The sequence below is a fragment of the Aphelocoma coerulescens genome, chromosome 20 (assembly GCF_041296385.1).
Source record: "Aphelocoma coerulescens isolate FSJ_1873_10779 chromosome 20, UR_Acoe_1.0, whole genome shotgun sequence".
NCBI classification, from domain to species: domain Eukaryota; kingdom Metazoa; phylum Chordata; class Aves; order Passeriformes; family Corvidae; genus Aphelocoma; species Aphelocoma coerulescens.
The window spans coordinates 13,563,079-13,582,669 of NC_091033.1; the positions used below are offsets into that span (position 1 = coordinate 13,563,079).

The 19,591-nt window shown below is 48.0% G+C and overlaps 1 protein-coding gene across 1 annotated transcript; it reads right to left on the bottom strand.

Annotated features, from left to right (window-relative positions):
• Positions 1-377: 377 nt before the first annotated feature.
• Positions 378-19,313, bottom strand: CASS4 (Cas scaffold protein family member 4). The gene is made up of 6 exons (XM_069034088.1): positions 19,174-19,313; positions 8,903-9,310; positions 5,642-5,746; positions 4,556-4,705; positions 2,704-4,041; positions 378-1,248 (listed from the first exon to the last, which is right to left on the bottom strand). Exons 1-6 carry the CDS (start codon positions 19,216-19,218, stop codon positions 835-837), a joined length of 2,460 nt encoding a protein of 819 aa, XP_068890189.1. The 5' UTR covers positions 19,219-19,313; the 3' UTR covers positions 378-834.
• Between the last annotated feature and the right edge of the window lie 278 nt (positions 19,314-19,591).

Consider the following 19,591-nt stretch of genomic DNA (forward strand, 5'->3'; position numbering starts at 1 on the left):
ACACCCAGAAATTTTTTCACATCTAGAAAATTGGGGGATAAAGTTAAAAAGCCGCTCTGCCCAAGGCACCGAGGGCTGGGATGGAGCCTTGGGAGCCTCCCCAGCGCTGAGTGTAACTTGCTGGGATTCCAGCAGGGAATAACATCACCTCTCCAGCTGTAGGAAGAGCTTGTCCAAAGCCTCTGCACATTCAGTGACTGAAATAAATATTTTCCCTGCTGGAGAAATGCTCCAGCAGCTCTGGGCTGTGACAGAGGCTGATGTGCTCCCTGTAGATTTATCAGGAGCCAGGCCTTGTCCCAGAGTTTTCCTCTATGCTCAAGTACCAGCCTGGAGCATTTCCCATTGACACCTTGGCGAGATTTTGTACTGTGTTGTATTTGTATATTAAACCCAAAAATTAGCTTTGCAGCTGTGTAAAAAAACCCTGTAATTACAAATTTTGAGTAAACTCCTCAGGAAACAGTCGATACTGGGATATCATAAGTTACAAAACATTGTGCAGCTACATTTAAAGAGAGACTTTACATGAATAGAAAAAGAAATAAAAAAGGAAAATACACTTATCTGACATACACAGAGAACAAAAAAAGAAGAAATCAGTCCGATAATCAACAACTTTTGCTCCAATACACAGCAAACATTCCCGCCCAGTCACTGTGACAATGACATTTCCAGGTGGGACGTGAACAGTGGAGAAGAAAATGCAGATTGAATTCTTCTGCACCAGCTGCTGTGGGGATCTTCACCTGCTAACAGTGCACCAGCACCCAGCGAATTCCTGGGAGGAATTCTGAGTGCAAACTGGTGTCCAAAGGAGCAAAACCAGGTCCCTCAGTCCATCATGGCTCTGAACTGCTGGATGTACTTGGCCAGCTCCTCCGCCTGCTCCCACAGCTCCCTGGTGGCCTCTGCGTTGGGATATTTGAGGGCTGCGGTTTTGGTGGCCAGGGCCAGGTTCTTGAGGAGGCTGCAGAAGCGGCTGCTGCTGTGCAGGACGTCGCTGCGGGCATCCCTCTCCTGGGTCTCCTGGCACAGAGAATCCACCAGCTTCTGCCCCACCATGATGATGAGTTTGCTGTGGGAGATGAAGATTTCGGGGGGCTGCTGGTTGCGGAGGCTGGTGGTGAACACCCCGATGGCCTTGTGCAGGGCAGCGAAGCACAGCCTGCAGTGCTCTGGGAGGGGGATTTTCCTGCCAAGGTCCTGCCTGCTGGGATTCAGAGTCTTTTTTGCACATGGCAAAACCTGGAGAAAGGGTTAAAATAAAAACAGATTCAGCCTGGTGTCACACACTGGTTGTTTCTTTTGGTCACTCTACCCTAAATTCTTGTGGTCTCCAAATTGCCCCATTCTGGAGCCTTTACAGTAATTTGTCTTTCCATAAAGTGTTGGAAATTCTCCTGATTGCCTTTTTTCCCCTAAATACAGTTTTAATAATGGATAGCACACAAAGTGCTGCAGCCAAACACCAATCCTTTACACGATCTGGGCTTGAAGCTTTAAAATAATAGAAAACATTGATCTTTAATGGACTTAATCAGGGTTATGAATGATAAAAATGCACAAAACAAGAAGCAATTTTGTGCCAGTGCATGACAAGATATTTTGAAATACTGATTCTCACAGCCTTATCCCAAATGATGCTGAAAGGCAATAAAATAAACAGTATGACTTTAAACTGGAGATGTTTGGTTGGAAATAAATGTTTGTCACAGGTTTTCAGCAGCAATTCTGGGAAAATGATCTCTGAGAAGCAAATAGTCTCTTTGTAGAGGTGTGTGTCTGAGTGCAAATTACTCTGAATTTTAGCAAGCACAGAAATCAGGGACTGAAAGCCCTCATAAGTAATATTTTCAAAGTCAAAAATACCTTCAGGTTTGACTCTGTACTCTTCGTTGCTACTTCTTTACCTGAAATGACTTTCTGTGCCTGTTACAAATTAAAATGAAAGCAAAGTTGAAACAACTACATAAAGTATTTAAATATAAATGTGTTCTTCTTTCATGGGGAAACAACTACTTGCTCTGCAGCCTTCACATTACAGACAGCAATATACATCACTACAATTTATTAGAAGGAGATGTAGGTTTTTTCCTACTAAAAATGTGCCTGATCCTGCAAGATTTAAGACTGAAACCAACATCAACAAAACATTTCAACATAACATTCCCTAAATTTTAAGGACAAGCCAGCATTTCTTTGGGAAACCAAGGGAGGTATTCTTAGTAGGTATTTTAGTAATTCTAAGGAGATTCTAAAAATCACCCAGAATTATTCTAACAAATAAATGTGATAATTCACAGAGTTTGATTTCTATGCAAGCAGGATTTTCATGACACCTCAAGTTAGGAAGGAACATCTCTTGTCGTGCCAGAGCCAAACACAATGTAGTGGCAGGAAGAGAACTGTGAGGGAAAAGAGAAGTGAGGACTTGCTAACTCCCAGAGAAATCCTGTTTCCCAAATGAATCTAAACTGGCAAGATGATAAAAATGTTTTATTTTCTCTGTTGATTAAAATTACTGCTCATTGTACACGTGCCATCCAGCACTGCCACAAAATGCTGGGTCCATGTAAAGTCTGGAAAACGGGACATAGTGCAGACTGAATGTGGCACTGGTGCAAAGGTAAAATAGTGCAGATATAGCCTAATATCTGCACAGGGTGAAGAATACAGAGGGCAAATCCCAGTTTCACTGACCTGTAACTGGACATAATCACAATCCTCGGTGCAATTTTCTTCTGGTTTCTCCAAAGGGGCCTGGCTTTGAACGGTTTTATCAGGAGCATTTCTCTGGAGTGACTCTATTTCTACTCTTCTTGGCACTGGGATTTGTTTTGCCATTTTGCATTCTGGGTTCACTTTTGGTTGCTTCGTTTCTTGCTCCTTCGCACTCTTCCTGAAGAGCAGCTTCCCGTTGGCGATGATGATGGACACAAACCTCTTGATATCGTCTGGAATTGTCCGGGCCACCATAACGAAGCGATCCAGGTCATCAGGGTTGTTCTGGGGCTTCCTGAGCACCAAAGCCTCCAGGGACCAGCTGCAGTTGTTGAGAGCTTCCCTTGTTTCTGTCAATATTTTGTAGGAGTTCATGAGGATTTCAAGCTGTTTTTTAATCCTGGCCTGCAGGTTGTTATCAGTGAGGTTGGAGGCATTTCCCTTCAGGGCTTGAGCGAAGGCCAGGAACTCTCCCAGTGACACCTTTATGTGGTCCACTGCTCTGTGGATCTCCTCCAGGCTTTTCTCCAGGTGCTCCTGCAACCTCCACTTGCTGCTCACAAAGATCATTAAGCTGGCAATGGAGCTGGACACGCCGTGCTGCAGCCGAGTCAGGGTCTCGATGGCTGCTTCCAGCTCCAGTTTAATTTCTTCGACAGGCTCTGGCAATGGTGACAGAGTAGAAAACAACTCAGCAGAAGAGCTGGAGGATGAGGAGAGAGTGCTGCTTCTGCTGTCCACACTAGAGACACAAAAAGGGTCATTTTCTGACTTGGTGTCCCCAGAGAGCTGTGGAGAAGCGCCGTGTGCTTGGTCTCCAGAGCCATCGCTGTTGTTTTCCATCTCTTTCTTGGGGTGCCCAGCGCTGGGCAAACCTTTGGGAATGTCATAAACATTCTCCCCAGAGATCTGATTCTCAGCCTTGGGGGCCAGGAGACTCAGGGGCACCTCACAGCTGCCGTTCTGTGGCAAGAGGAGCGCATCCCGTGAGGATGGAACGTCGTAAAGGGGGATTTCTGGAAGGGTTAATTTCCGCTGGCTCGGTGGAATGTCGTATAACTGTGGATTTCCAGCCTTGGCTTCCGTGGTTGTGGCTGGAGCCTTGTACCTGGCTGGGGGTATGTCATACAGCACCTGCTTCTCCACAGACTGGCCAGGAGGGTTTGCTTTGAATCCGGAATTTTCAGGGGATACCGGAATATCGTAGATCCATTCAGACTTCCGAGGGTTTGGCAAAGTGTTGTAATGGCCCCGGCACTTTTTCTGAGATTTATTTTCTGAGTCATTGAGTTCTCTTTTGGGAGGGACATCATATAACTGCAATAGAGCACAGAGGGCTTAGAAACCATCTTTTTAAACAAGAATGAGAAACAGAACTCAATTCTCAGAGCACTTAAATGTGTGCAACTCCCCTGATGTCAATGGAACAGCACCATGAAAAGGCTACCTCTATTTTTTATTTTCTAAAATGCACAATCTGCACATATGAAAGGTAAAATATTTGGAGCACAGGTGATTAGATCATACAGCAGAGTCCCCAGCCAGTGAAATCTGTAGACACTTGATTTTTTCCCATTCACATGCACACCCTGGAAAACAATAAATCACCAACAGACACCACTGACTCTGCTCAAACACCTTCAATGAATTTAAATTTTGACTTGATACAGATCTGTGTGTGTACAGCTGGAGTCCAAGCTGGAAAAGGAAAGTTCAGGACCATTTGTTGTATAAGAAACAGTGGGGAAGGGATGGGAAACCTGCCCCTGCTCCAAGCCAGGCATCCCCGCAGTGACAGATTATTCTCCTGTGTCCACCAAGCCTTACTCACATTGCCTGCTGCTGAGTCCTTCTGGCTGCCAGCTCCTGCTTTTTCTGGGTTGGATGGGATGTTGTAAAGCTGCTTCTGCTCCTCCTGGAAGCTCTCAGTGGATCTGCCCAGCACGGAGCCCTTCTGTGTGCTGGGGGGAGTGGCACCGCTCTGCTCAGCGAGAAGAAAAAAAGGTTTATTTTGATCCTTTTTAGAGCCCACTGGGGCCTTGAGTGGGATCAAAGGCTTTGGGCCATACTTGAGTAGGTTTGGGTCTGAGCAGGGATCAGCCCCTCACACAAGGCAGGTGACTCCAGGAAATCTGTGGATAACTTGATAATAATGGACTGGGCTCAACCCTGCACTGCCAGGGATCAGCAGGGGTGTGGGGAGGCTTCCTGGACATGCTCCAGTCCCACGCACACCTTTGTGTGGGAGGTGCCAGCACAGTACTGGGGGCGGGTGCCTGCCCCATCCTGGTGAGCTACACAGGCTCAGAAGTGGAGGAGATGTGACATTCACTGCCCTGTCCCATCCTGGTGACCTGCAGAGGCTGAGGGGTGGAGAAAATGTGACATTCACTGTCTCCAGGGGAGTGGGACAGTACCAAGGGCAAGATTGTGTAACAGGACACGTCACGGTGACATTACCAAATCCAGGGCATGTTTTTCCCAGGAGGTGGGTGGTGGGGGTGACATTTAATTTCTTTTTGAACATGCACTTGTGACTCTTCTCTAAACATCCCCAAATCATCCCACCCAAATGACACCCCACATTTCCTCGTGGATTCCAAGGCAGAGAGGTTTGCACTCTAATACTGAGAATTCAGTAAGACATCAGTACTGTCAACCTCTCTGCCTTGGAATCCACGGGGAAATGCTTTACTAACAGAAAAAATGGAAATGTTTATGGGAAACGGACCAGATTTAAGACACATTGCTCTAAATTTCTAAGAAGCTCAGGAGAACTGAGGTTTTGAGCTAAAAATAGATGATTTTCTTCCCAATTTTACAAAGAGCCAGCAGGGTGACAGTAGAATTGACCTCCAGATCTCTTCTGAGGTGCTCTGGGGTGCCAGCTGCAGGGAGGGAGCGGGGCAGGACTCACCTGTGTGAGCAGGGAGCCGCGGCGCTGTGCGGAGGGGACATCGTACACCTCACCCCTGATGTTTGGGGCTGAAGCCCGGCAGGCTCTCGGCAGAGTGAACAGGTGCTTGGAGGGGAGCAAAAACAATTATAATAAAACTGCATTGGCAGGGAGCTCAGGATAGCTCTGAAAAGTCATGTAGCTGGATAATCCACTGTTAGAGTAATCACTCTTAAGTGGTAAAAACCTTCAGGTCTTCACTGAAGGTGAGAGACAGAAAGTGACCTTACAAGCAATAGGATGTTTATTCCCAAATAATTCTCCTTTGCCAGCATTTCTGATACATTTTAGATAAGATCATTACTGGGACATGCATACCAAAGACAATCTGCCTTACTAACTGTGGGACAGAAAAGATTTGGAGAAAATCCAGCTGCAGTTATCACTGAAATCTTTAGACTGCCAAAAAGCAGAACCACTTAAAAAAGGAAGTGGGGAAATTTCGACTTCTCTAAGCCCACAGAGTCATTGGGTCAAGCCAATTTAATGTAAGAGCAGCAAAAATGTGCAGGCTGAGCATTATTCTGTAGTTATGAAAGACTGACTCATTTAGAAGGAGTAAACCTTGATGTCCTGTCCAGCTCCATAAGCAGGGGAGTCCAAAATGGGCATTATATTTTCATCTGCAGTCAGATTCTCTTGTTTGATTAAAACATAATTTGAGCAGCCGTGACCAGATCTGTGGGACATTTAATTAATGTCACAAAGTATGAATGCTGGGTTAGGACTTTTATTTTTTAAAATCAACCACCAAAACATGGAATTTTCTTCATCCAGCCTGTCCTTAGCCTGGCTGCCCTCAGCTAATTTATAAATGGGCCATTGCAAACCACTGACCTCCAGAAACACTGCTGGGGTGAGATATTACAGAAAATGATTTCAGACTGCAGGGAGTGATGTCCATCATAAACTTAGGGGAAATATGGTAGAGGAGGAAGACTGCAGCTTCACTCTGCCTGCTTCAGCTCTCATCTGGAAACAGGGAATGAGGAGTGAAGACAAATCCCCATAGCGCTCTGTGATAAAGAATCACAGAATCACAAATGGTTTGGGTTGGGAGGGATCTTAAAGACCATGAGTCCCACCCCCTGCCATGGGCAGGGACACCCTCCATTAGAGCAGGTTGCTCCAAAGCCCGTTCAACCTGGCCTGGAACACTTCCAGGGATGGGGCACCCTGGGCAACCTGTGCCTGAATACGAGCATCTTACTTGCCAACACAGGCACGACTTCCCTGAGTGAAAGGGCAAAACATGAAAGGTGTCAGGAAAGCCATTCTTAGCCCAGGTCTGCTTCCAGATGGACAAATCTGAGAATATAGCAAGAAGGAAACTCACTGGATATCACATCTTACTCCTTTTTGGAGTCCTTTCAGTGACAGTAGAACCAGAAGGTGCCCTGTGTGTGAGGCAGAAGAGGGGGCTTCTCTGTGGGGTGAAAACACCCAGGCTCTGAGGGATTTCTTTTTGTTTCATTGCTTTCAATCAGCTACCTCAAAGACTTGGAGTGGCTTTTCCCAGCTGCTCAGAGGACAGCTGAGTATGCCAGGAGCTTTGCCAGTTGTGCCACAGGATCTCTGTGGGATGGTCTGGATCGTTCTGTGCTCCCTGAGCTCCCCGGCCTCGGGGACGGCTGGTGACCACCAGGGTGCAGCTGGTGTGGGGACAGCTGGGACACTGTGCCACAGGCAGCCCCGCTCTGAACTTCTGGATAATAATCCGAGCCTGGGACATTTCTTTTTCAGTCTTAGACTAGACACAGCTTAGGTGGATAAATTCATGAAATGAGACAGGGAGAGCCAAGGAGCTCTTCTGCCAGACCACTCATCCACATAATGAACAGATGATATTTTCCACCTGATTTGCTGGCACAACATGGAAAATTCATGCCAATCTCTGATTCAGTTTGCAAATGGCTCCTTTAGTGTCAGGAATGTGGCGAAATCAGTTCACAGCAAGTGCAGGAGTCTTGTAGCTGTACTCAGTTTGAGTTTATGGCTGTGCACTGCAGCTGCAGAGCTGAAAATGAGGTTTTGGTCACCAGGGATGCCCTGAGTTTGTTGTTTTCCAGCACCCACCTGCCACCCAGCAGGAAGCAGCAGCGAGGTTTCCATGATTCGCCTTCCACACAGCAGGAGGAAAGGTGGCTGAGTGAGCCCCATAAATCAAATGATCATTAAATCAGCCTAAAACACTGGAAAGCTGAATTTTCTTCCTTTTCCTTTTCCAATTAGAATTTCTAATGTGATTTCTATACACAGACTAAAGAGCCACGCAGGGCTGGAGAGCTTACGGAACAAAACCTTGCACTTGAACTCCATCCCCACCTGCTCTATTTCCCTTTCATTATGAAACATTCCCCATTCATTTTTTCCTGAAGAAAGCACAAGGTTTCGATCTTAAGACACTTGATGCAGCATGTAATCAAAATGTTCCATGTACGTGTTCCATTTGAATGTCAAACACGAGGAGCTGGGAGAAAGAAGAGCCAGGCCAGGGAGCTGTAATGAAACCCTGGAAAATTGGGTTGTTCTCCTCTGTGACTGGGGGCACTGGTGGCTGCTCTCATCCTGCACACTCTGGTCACCGTCTCAGCAGCAGCAAAAATGGGCTGGGAGAGAAACTGGTTGAGGACACACAACAAAACTTTGTGTCCTGCGTGTCTGACAGGGGCTGCTACTTTGTGCAAGCCTAGTGACTGCCTCGAGCAGCACAAGAGAGAGGCAGCAGCACTCTGAGCTTGCTGAGCTGCTGGAGACGCTAAAAACCAGACCAAACCCAGCAATCACACACCAAAGGGTGATTTAAAAAAAAATTATGAATCATGTTCCTGTGCAGATGGATGCAAAGACCCTACATGTGCCCAGAGGACTCTGGATGGCCGCATGCTGTGACCCATTAGAGGAGAAAGTTCTGTCTTGTTATTTTAACTTTGTAAATCATTTATAGATTCTCCCAAACAAATGGTATATTTTTTACTTCCTGCCCTATTTTACAGCTTTTTTAAACTGCCAGAAAGGTGAGGGAGTACAGAATATCGAGGCTCTCATCTGTTGCCCAGAGCAGCATTTCCCGCGTGATGCTATAAATCGATGGGAGTTTCCTAAACACCATCATTCTTTCGCTGCAAATTCCACTGTAAATCTCAAGCTTTCTCATTTCCCACTCCCAACGATTGTTTTAACAACAACGTCTGTTATTTGCAGAGCTGTCTCTATTCTCACCTGGTGTACGGCGCGCTTGGTCCTCTCGCTGAGCAGCTGCGCCGCCAGGGCCGGCACCTGGTACACGGCCTGGGCCGCAGCGGCCGAGCCCCTGGCCGGGGCCTGCACCCAGCCCTCCATCTTCTCGTAGGTGGCCGACAGCACCGTGGCCTTGGGCACGGAGGGCACCTGGTAGATGTTGTGTCCGGCTGGCGGCTCCGTGGGCTGGTCACTCTGGGCCGGGGTGGCCGGCAGGAGCTGCAGGCGGTTGGCGGGGGCCAGGCCGTGGCGGCCGTGCAGGGAGCACCGCCACCAGCCCTCGCTGCCCAGCACGTGCCGCTCCAGCACCGTCAGGATGTCCCCCCTGCGGAACGCCAGCTCGTCCGAGCACTCGGCCTTGTTGTCGTACAGCGCCTTGGCCAGGCTGTGCTGGGGACACGAGGACACCGACATTGTCACACCCACACAAGGGCTCTTTACTTTCCAGCTTGGTGTTTCCACCTTGCTGAGATCCGCTTTCCACCTCGATCTGCATTTAATTCACCCACCCCTTTTCACACTGAACAACCTCTCTGGAGCCTTGATGCCAGAGTTAAACTGTTGCCCTTTATGTCTGCTACGTTCAGTGCACTAAAGCAATAGATAATAATAATATTACTGTGATATATTTCTTCACCTTTTCCCCCCTGAGGCTCTTGAAGAGCACTGCTAATGTTCATTATTTAGATTCATTATATTAGATTTAGGAGCTAAAACACAAGAAGTCCCACATCAGCATGAGGAAGAGCCTCTTTCCATGGGGGTGGCAAAGCCCTGGAACAGCTGCCCAGGGAGGGTGTAGAGTTTCCCTCTCTGGAGACATCCCAAACCCACCTGGATGCATTCCCGTGTCACCTGCTCCAGATGGCCCTGCCTAAGCAGTACGGTTGGACTGAGTGGTGTCCAGAGGTCCTTTTCAATCCTGATGATTCTGTGATTACTTATGAACATCCCTATATGAAAAATAGGTGGCTTTCCCACTGTCATCCTGTGAATTCTTTGTCTCACACTTACTCATTACAAGATCATAGAATCATGGAATGGTTTGGGTGGGAAGGGACTTTAAAGATCATCTCATCCCACCCCTGCAACGGGCAGGGACACCTTCCACTATCCCAGGTTGCTCCAAGCCCCGTCCAACCTGGCCTTGGATGCTTCCAGGGATGGGGCAGCCAGAGCCTGCAGGTAGCTTTAGTCACCCCAGGCGTTTGCGCAAAGGGTAGAGAAAGCTGTGGATGCAATTTGTAGGGTTTTTTCAGGACCAGATAGGTTTTGCTTTCAGCTTCAAAACGGGACAGTCTGCTTCCCAGTCAGTGGGACACTGGCTGTGTCTCAGCATGAATTTCTTACCAGAAAGTGCAACTAATGTCCAGAGAGATAGCACCCAAATAGGAAACGTGATGCCTTGTATTTTTGTCTAGAGCATTTGCTGTGAAGCAGCAGCTGGCTTGAAGCTGCAGCAGAGGAAACCCAATTTGTCAGCTCAGCTGGTGACAAGGGCCCACTGTTGGCTGCGGGCGTTTCGTGGTCGGGGTGGCCGTGAACAATGGAGTTTTTGTGGGACAAGGGCAGCTGCCAGGGGTGGACAACAGCCCCTTGGGCCTCATGGCCCAACCTGGCTTTTGCCTTGAACATGGAAGTCCACTTCTGATTTGGACAACGCCAAATGTTGGAGTCAGGAATCCCACCCTGGGGCAGGCCTGGGCTCCACATATTAAAATAAAAAGGGAGAACAGCCAACTTTTCCTGTTATTCATCAATCCTGCTTGATCCTTGGGTTTGGATGCTGCACAGACACGCTTCTGAAGGACAGACCCTCTTCTTCAGCCCTGAGGAGGGTGGGCAGAGGAAGACTCTCCCCCTTTTCCAACATGAAGAGCCTTATCCAGGCACATGCAGGAAATGGGTGAAGGGCCAGGAAGCCTGAAGGGAGGATCTGAGCCTGGCTGGGGCACACACAGCAAGGCTGCCCTTCCTACTCACATCCACACAGCTGAGAGGAGCATTTGGTTCACACTGTGGTTTTAGAAGGCATCTCAATATTGACACTTCACCAGACAAGTTTTTCCTGTGACAGCAGCACACTCAAAATGCTGCTGAGCCTAATTTTGTAACCAGAGACACAAACCTTTCCATCAGAGGGGTCCCTCACTCAGGGCACAACACACATTCCTTGGGTTTGGCCAGTAAAGGTGTGCAAATCCCAGGGCCAGCAGCCCCCAGCCAGAGGCCAGGCCAAGGCAGAACACGGTGCCTCAGATTTTGCATTTCTAGAGCTCACACTGGAGTATGTGTTGAACACGAACCCAGGGACCTCTAAAATCATCCCAAATCAAGCCAAGCAGGAGATAGATTAATGAATGAAGCAATTAATTCATAGGGCATTCTGGAGAACCTGACCTAGCTAGAAAACAGATCTGTTCATGGATCATCTCACATCCCATCAAGAGGGCTGGAATGGAAAAATGAAGACTTTGACTAGAGAAGTGATGGAGACAAGCCCCAAATTCCAGTAGAACACGAATGAACTGAGAGATTGTCAGACCTCTGACAAGCAGGGTCAGCGGAGCTCTCAAAAAGAAGAGGTTAAAAAGAAAAATAAAAAAAAAACCCAACCCCCAAAGTTTTTTCCAGCTAAGGCAGGGCTTAATTAAATACCATGTTTCAGGACAAAGAGCCAATACTCTGGAGCTGGAGAGCACATCTTTGCCATCCACTCCTGGCATTTCAGTATTTCAGCAAAGTGCACAGCACCCAGGCAGAAGCTGCAGGAGGTGGGTGCCTGCTCCCACCACGTCTGTCTGCAGGGTGAGGTTATCTGCACTGCCGGCTCTGCATCGCCCAGCGTGGGGCGATGAGCCAGGCTCTGCCTGCACTCCCGGCTCCCCGGGACGTGTGTGAGGGATCGCTGTGGCAGCCCCTTCCTGTCTGTGAGCAGAAGCCTCCCTGACCTGCCCGTGACTGTAAACAAGCGCTGCATTCCCAGGATGGCAGAGCCCTGAGGGATGCTCGGGAGGAGGGGGCTGTGCTGGGAGGGCAGTGGGAGCTGCATTTCTGGCTGCCCAGTGTGTCCTCCCCGGCCAGGGCTTGTGGAGCTCTCTGGTGCTTTGTGTGTTGTGCCCTTAAATAACAAACGTGTAAAAAGCACTAAAGCAACACAGGTCAAAGTGATTTTCCTTATTTGCTTGCTGCTTCATCCCCAGCAGCAGCCTTGTAAAACTTTTCCTAAGACAAAGAACATCCTAAAAGCCCCACAAAAAGCACCTTGAGAGGCAGTGCTGGGACTCTGCTCTCACTGAGAGGGTTTTAACGAGCTGGTGACAGAGCACAGACCTAGAAAAGAGGAAAAAAGTGTCCCCTGCAGCCCCTCCCCGAGGCACCGGGACCCCCCGAGCCCACAGCCACCCGAGGGCAAAGCAAGTGGGTCACACACTGGAGGGATTTACAGAGCAGGGTCTCTGGAACAGCTTCACTTCAAAAGCTCTCATGTAGCTGGAAGTGCATCTCCTTTACTGGTGTGTGGCTCAGATGTGGAGAGAGTAATTCCCCCCCAAACTGGACTTTTCACATCTTTGTTGTTTGCATGTCCTTATCCAGCACTGGTCCCTCTATAAAACCTGACAGCCCTTGGGAGTCATAGGAATGAAAGCTGCTACCTCATGTTTATTAATGGCGAAATTGTAATTAAGAGCAGTAAAGCTGATGAGGGCACAGTTCTATAATGTCAAATTCTACACCCTCAGACTGACATCTGTGCTCTGTGTACACAATAGATACTGATGCTAAGGAAAAAACATCCCACTGTTACTAAAATCTCCTGATCCCTCCCTATGCCAAGCCTTATCCTCAGCCTACAGGACTATGCAAGAGGAAAAAATAACCTTATAAAATATACACAAACATTGCTAGAAAAATCCAGGTGATACCCAGTGATTTAGAGCACGTGATAATTTGAGCATCTTGCCCACAAGCCTCACAAAATAATTTCTCTATGCTCCCTTCCCACTCAGTTTGTGTTTGGAAATCTCAATTTACTACCCTTGTATTATTTCATGTGAATGGGTACTGCACTATTTCACAGCATTTCAAATAAAAAAGATATTTTTTCATTTATTGTCTTCAATTTGCTTCTTAAAAACTCCTACTGACATCATGTAAATAAAGAGACGGTTTAAATCCTGGGAGTTTTCGTGGATCAAGAGAAATATTTCTCTTGTTGCACATCAATACACGTGTGAGCATTTTACTGCAGGAAAGTGGGACTTAAAATATTTGAGGAGGAAGAGATACAGCAGTGTCCTGTGTTTGCTAAACAGTGCTGCTCATGCATCAGTGGCACCTCTGACATGTTTACAGAGCAGCTTCCAGTTAATCTCTTCACCTCCCAACATAGCTGGAGAAATAAACATTCTCCATCATCCATTAGCTGGGAACAGGCTTCCATGAGAATTCCCTTCTAAACCCCAGACCACGCTGAGTCACTTAAATTTTGCCCAGTTAATTGTAGAGAGTTCACATCAACATCCCCAGGGAAAAGGAGAATTTACCTTGAAAGCTCACATCATTCTCTACCTGCATGTGCAGCATTTCCTGTGATTTGCAGAAGGTCCTTCTGCTTTTTTTTTGTTTTGTTTTATGTATTTTGGAAAAGAAATGTTCAGCTCATACAGAAGTTTTGTGTGAGCTTCAAGGAGGAATGAACATCAGGACTTGCTTTTATTGCTTTAATTGCTTTGTGGGGGTGGAAGCAGGTGCTGATCAGCAGGTTTTGAATTCTAAATGGTCAGATCAGTCTTGATCAAATTCAGAATCACCGCTTTAAAAATTCAAGCTTACAACTCCTGCAGCTTCACACAAGGCAGTGCTGCAGAGGTGGGAATTACAAGCTGGAGTTGTGTTAATTTTCCCCAAACGCTCTTTTCTCCACAAATAAAGTTAATCAAATCCTAGCTGTGTTAAAATCTCCAGAAGTGGCAAGTGCAGCCAGGATTTCACACCACTCAGTTCACTTTTACACGAGTGCTCTCATGCCCACGTTCCAACCTCTCTCCCTGGGTGCATTCCTGGGGCTTGGGTCCTCAAACTTCTTTTCCCCATATGCATCCAATCACTTTGGGTTTCTTTTGACTTTTTTAAACCTTTTAGGATCATAATTACATCTGAGCAGGTTCATTTCTAAACGTGGCTTTACAGATACGGAAAGCCCTGATGGGTGCAAGCGTCCTCCTCAGAGCAGGGTCCTCACCTTCCCTGCTCTCCCTGCCTGTGCATCAGGTGAAACACTGCCAGGGCAGCTGGGCAGGAGCAAAAGGCACATCTTTCCTCGGCAGGAGCAAAAGGCACATCTTTCCTCGGCAGGAGCAAAAGGCACATCTTTCCTCGGCAGGAATTCCTGCTGCGGGTTCCTGCTGCTGGAGTGGCCGGGTGCTGTCCCTGCAGGCCGTGCCCTTTTTCCATGGCTGTGGCAGCAGTGGAGAGGACGAGGTCAGGGTGGGGGTTTCTGATTCACAACGAATCAGCAGCAGCACCACAAGTCCCAAAGCTGCGGCTTCCTGGGGCTCTCTGGCTGCTCTTATCAGCCCCCACAAACAGCTCTTGTTTTAACCCTGCCCTCTGGACAGCCCTGCAAAGCTCGTGCTTCTGAGCAAATGAATTAAATGCATAGAATAAATTGACAAATGGATGGTTTCTGAAGAAGTATCACCGAAACTGTAATATTTCTCCGGGCAAAGTGGGTTTTCCACCTGCCCTAATCAGTGGCGTGAATCCCCACGTGCAGGCAGCAGCTGGACACTGCTCCTTCCCTGTCATTAGCACAGGACACATGGTGACAGCACAGCCTGCCCTGCCCGGCTGCCAGGGATCAGCTGGGACCCGCTGAGCCCCTCACTTGTGTCACAGCCAAAGCCCCCTGCTCAGCACAAAGCCCAGCCTGGGGGCCGGGGGCAGAAACGGTGACAAGCGGCTGGAAAATGGATTTGATCCCTCACGGATTCCCCTCCACCAGCAGAGAAAACAGTATTTCCTGAAAAAGAGCACTCCTTTCCTCTTCTGAGCCTCAGTTCTCCTTGCAGACAGCTCGCAGGACGGGGCCAGTCCTTACCCTGGAGTGCAAAGGCTTTCCCAGGCTGGCAGAACTCAGACTGAAATTACTTGGCATTTTCCTCGTCACAGAGTGACCTCAATTCTTTCAACATTTCCATTACCCATTTTCTAGGAATCAATGCAAAAACATCTTTTTTGAGGTAGTATACAGCTCAACTGTTACGCTCATTTTTTCCAAGAGAATGTGGAAGTGGCTGGTCTGGGTCACTCATGATCATTTTTAATAAGCTTGTTATTACTCAATGTACACAGAACCGACCCTCACCCTCCTCAGCCACACTGCTGTTCTTGAGAAAGGATTCATTTGGATTATATTTTAAAAATCGGCACCACGTGCTCTGTTAGTGATGTGCAAATCAGCTGAGCACACACACTGCAAAGGGACCCTGCCAAATGCAGATTTTACCCTCTGAACACTACAAATGAAATCAGGAAAGTCATCGAATTAACTGCAGCAGAAAGAAAAAAAACAGTATTTACACTGACCTTCATTTTGCTGCCTGTTTCCCTGTTAGTCCATCGCCTGAGGAGGAGGAGGAGGAGGATCTCCCCAACCCTGTCAGCGGATCAGGCAGCTCTGGAGGGTCTGGCTGGAAGCTGGAGAGGGAAGGCTCAGCCTCTGCCACCTCCTGCTCGCTGGGAGCCCCAGGAAAGCAGCTTTGGGAATGGGGGGAGCTCATTACATAGCAGAATTCTCTCCAGGGAGCCACTGGGCTGCAGCTGGTGATGTGCAGGACACACAGACCCCCCTGCAGGGAGTGTCTGCCCTGCTCTGAACAGAACAGCCAGGGCAGCAGGGCTGGACCAGGAAAAGGATTGGATTTAGAAACATTTTTGCAGCAGCAATTTTTACTCCTGGTTTGTTATTTTTTGTTTTGTTTTGTTTTGATTAACAGTAGTATGAGGTTGGATACACTTTCAACCTGTCTCTAGAAAACTGAACGGATCTCCTTTGTGGTTATTAACCCCCTGCAAAACGACTTCACCCTGCAGAGGCAGAAAACCTGAGGAGGAAAGCCAAATATGACCTGCAGCGGAAGGGTTTTGTTTCTTGGGCTATTCTAAAAATCCTTGAATGTTATTAAGCTATAGTGTTATTTAAATTATTCATGGTTGCTATTTGCCCACCTGAGTCCAGGTCATGCTGGTGCACAGGTTTTACCACTTTGGACTTGTGGTATCTTGCAAATTTTTACTGGTTTTGCCTTTGTACGGGGGGCTAGCTTTTCTCTGGTAAAAGCTTCTTCCTTCCTCTTTCCACAGCAGCTTCAAGATTAAATTAGACACTGACTCCCAAAGCCACAATCATGTAGCTAGAAAAGCCTTGAGTGTCTTGACTAGAAAATGCTGAATTGAAAAGCTTCCTCAACAGAATCTACAGCTCTGGGCTGGGAGCAAACCAGCTGCTGTCCAAAGGAGAAAGGATTCCTGGCAAAAGCAGCCCATTTCAATGCCTGCATGGTCTTTCTCTTCTTTCTTTTTTTAACATTAGAAGCAGCAGTTTGACCCCTTCAGACACTTCATGCAGGTGATAAAGAGCCATTCCCTTGCTACCCGGGAGTTTTTCAGGTGCTCCAGCATTTGAAAAGATGGAGAAATATCAGCAACAAACCCACATCTAGTGGTGACAGAACTACTTTCAAATACAATTAAATGTTCCCATGAAGGAACCCCAGAGGGAATTCCTGCTATGCAGGGACACCTCCCACTGTCCCAGGCTGCTCCAAGCCCAATCCAGCCTGGCATTGGGTGCTTCCAGGGATCCAGGGGCAGCCACAGCTGCTCTGGGCACCCTGTGCCAGGGCCTCCCCACTCTCACAGGGAATGATTTTTTCCTAATATCCAATCTAAACTTCCTCTCTGTCAGCTTGAAGCCATTCCCTGTGTCCTGTCCCTCCAGCCCTTGGAAATCCTCTCTCTCCATTGCTCCTGCAGCTCCTTCAGGCCCTGCAAGGCCACAGTGAGGTCACCCCAAAGCTTCTCCTCTCCAGGCTGAACAATCCCAGCTCTCCCAGCAGAGCTGCTCCATCCCTCTGCTCATCCTGGTGCCTCCTTTGGCCTCTCTCCAGCAGCTCCACGTCCTTCTGCTGTTGGCCCCAGGGCTGGGGCAGCTCTGCAGGTGGGGTCTCACCTGAGTGGGACACAGGGACAGAATCTCTGTCATTCCCCACTCATGTTTGTGGGTGAGAAGGGAAGATGTGAATCTGGGCATTTTAGGAGAGAGAAACTCCACATCCACGTTATGCACATCCAAACACACTCCTGTTTTCCTGGGGCAGCAGCTCAGCCAAAGCTGTCACACAGCAGGAGCCCGTGGAGCTCACGGGGTTTGAAGTTGCACCAAGGGGTGGGTGCAACGCTTCCTGTGCTGCCACTGGATACGCAACAACAAACAAACAACACCTTTTTCTGGCTAAACTCACACTGAAATCATGTTCAGAAGTGTTTTCCCTGTGCAGGTGCAATAGTTGGTGTATTGTACTCATTGTTGTAATGAGTATTTTAGACCAAACCACTACACTAGGGCACAGGGATAATTGCAGAGCATTTCCTGTCACAGTAACGCTGCCGAGGGCCGGTGCCTCAAGGAGTGCAGAGAGTACAAAAAAAACCCCTTTGTATTTTTATATTATTCAAATATATGATACTGCCAGGCCAGTAGGGGCCTTATAAACAGTTCAGAAATGAGTTTGGCTTTTTATTACTCAGCTGAAGTTGACTGGGTTGCTCTGGCCATGTCTAAAATGCTCACAGCAGAACAGGGAATGGGTTTGCTACCATTACATTGATTTATTAGCAATCCACCGAAGAGAACTGGAAATATATCTAGAAATAGCAAATTCCTCTACAGAGATGAAAGATGTCCTGCCTCAATTACTGATGACTCAGTGTGAAAAGTAGCCCCCTAATCTTTACAAGCCTCAATGGAAAATTTTGAGTGTAAAACAATGACTCATTGAGGTCCTGTTAAGGTTTCCCCCCACATTTTCTATCAGATTTCCAGGAGGCAGTTTATTTATGGTAAACACTGAGATCATAATCCAGGATGAAAATCTTAATTCCATTACACTTGTTAGACTTGCAGACAGCAGGACAGCAAGGCACTGACTTTGAATCAAGATTTCAGCATGCTCCAACCCTTACAGCTGCAGCAGGGCCTCTTATCCGTATAAAATTAATCTAGATGGAATATGAATACAGAAATAAATGTAACAAACCTTATACTCTGGTTCAAGTCTTTCAAAATAGGAATACATAGTGTTTCAAAAGGCTTTCTGGTTTGCATGTAACAAAGGAATTATGTCATGCAAGAGGTCACCAGGGCTGCCACTGAAAGTCTCTGCCAAAGGATCTGTGTCTCTAATGTCACTGCAGCATAGCAGTAAGGTGGAACCTTGACATTTTATCTTTATAATTTCACAAATGTGGTCATTTCCAGGTACCTGTTCATTTTGAATCCCGCTTTATTCAGGATCTTCCCCAGGAAGACATTTTCCCCAGTCAATGGTTTTGTCACAATGAAAAGCACAGCGGGACATCAGGTACAAGGGCCTTCTGTCCCCCAAACACTTCACAGAGTCACAGAACCACTGAGGCTGGGAAAGAGCTCTGAGACCACTGAATCCAAGCTGTGCCCCATCCCCACCTTGTCCCCAACCCAGAGCACTGAGTGCCACCTCCAGCCCTTCCTTGGACACCTCCAGGCATGGGCACTGCAAAGCTCCCTGGGCAGCCCCTGCCAAGGCCTGAGCACCCTTTCCATGGGGAAATTCCTGCTGCTGCCCACCCTGAGCCTCCCCTGGCCCAGCCTGAGGCCGTTCCCTCTCCTCCTGTCCCTGTTCCCTGGGAGCAGAGCCCGACCCCCCCGGCTGCCCCCTCCTGTCAGGGACTTGTGCAGAGCCACAAGGTCCCCCCTGAGCCTCCTTTGCTCCAGGCTGAGCCCCTTTCCCAGCTCCCTCAGCCACTCCTGGGGCTCCAGCCCCTTCCCAGCTCCGTTCCCTGTCCTGGACACGCTCCAGCCCCTCAAGGTCTCTCTTGGCATGAAGGGCCAGAACTGGAAGGGCCTCATCAGAGCTACTTCCAACATCACGAAGCATCCCACTGAATTCAAACATCAAACCCTTCCCTACCCAAAAAAACAGACCTACCTGTGCAGTTGTGCTGCTCCTTGGCTTTGCATCCATTGCTGTCATTCCCCACTTGGAGTAAGACAGAGAATCACAGTGGGATGGGGACACTTCAGCCTTGCACAGGCACTGCGTGTTGGGAACTCCGCCTCAGCAAAGTCCATCTGACAGCTCTGCCCCTAACAGCACCGACAAGTTGCAAACAAGGTATCATGCAAGATAATATCTGTGACAACAGAAGATGAGAGGACAGAATAAAACCCAAAAAAAAGCCCTTTTGGCGACTAGAAGTGAGAAAAACGATGTGCGCAAGTGGGATTTTCCTTGGTCTGTGTGCCACCAGCTTGTTGCAGTGAAGCAGTGGGAAGTCTGAGCCCTCTGCTCGTGCTCCTGTGTTTCCTCTTTCACAGTGAGCTCAGGGCTATGGCACAAGAAGGAG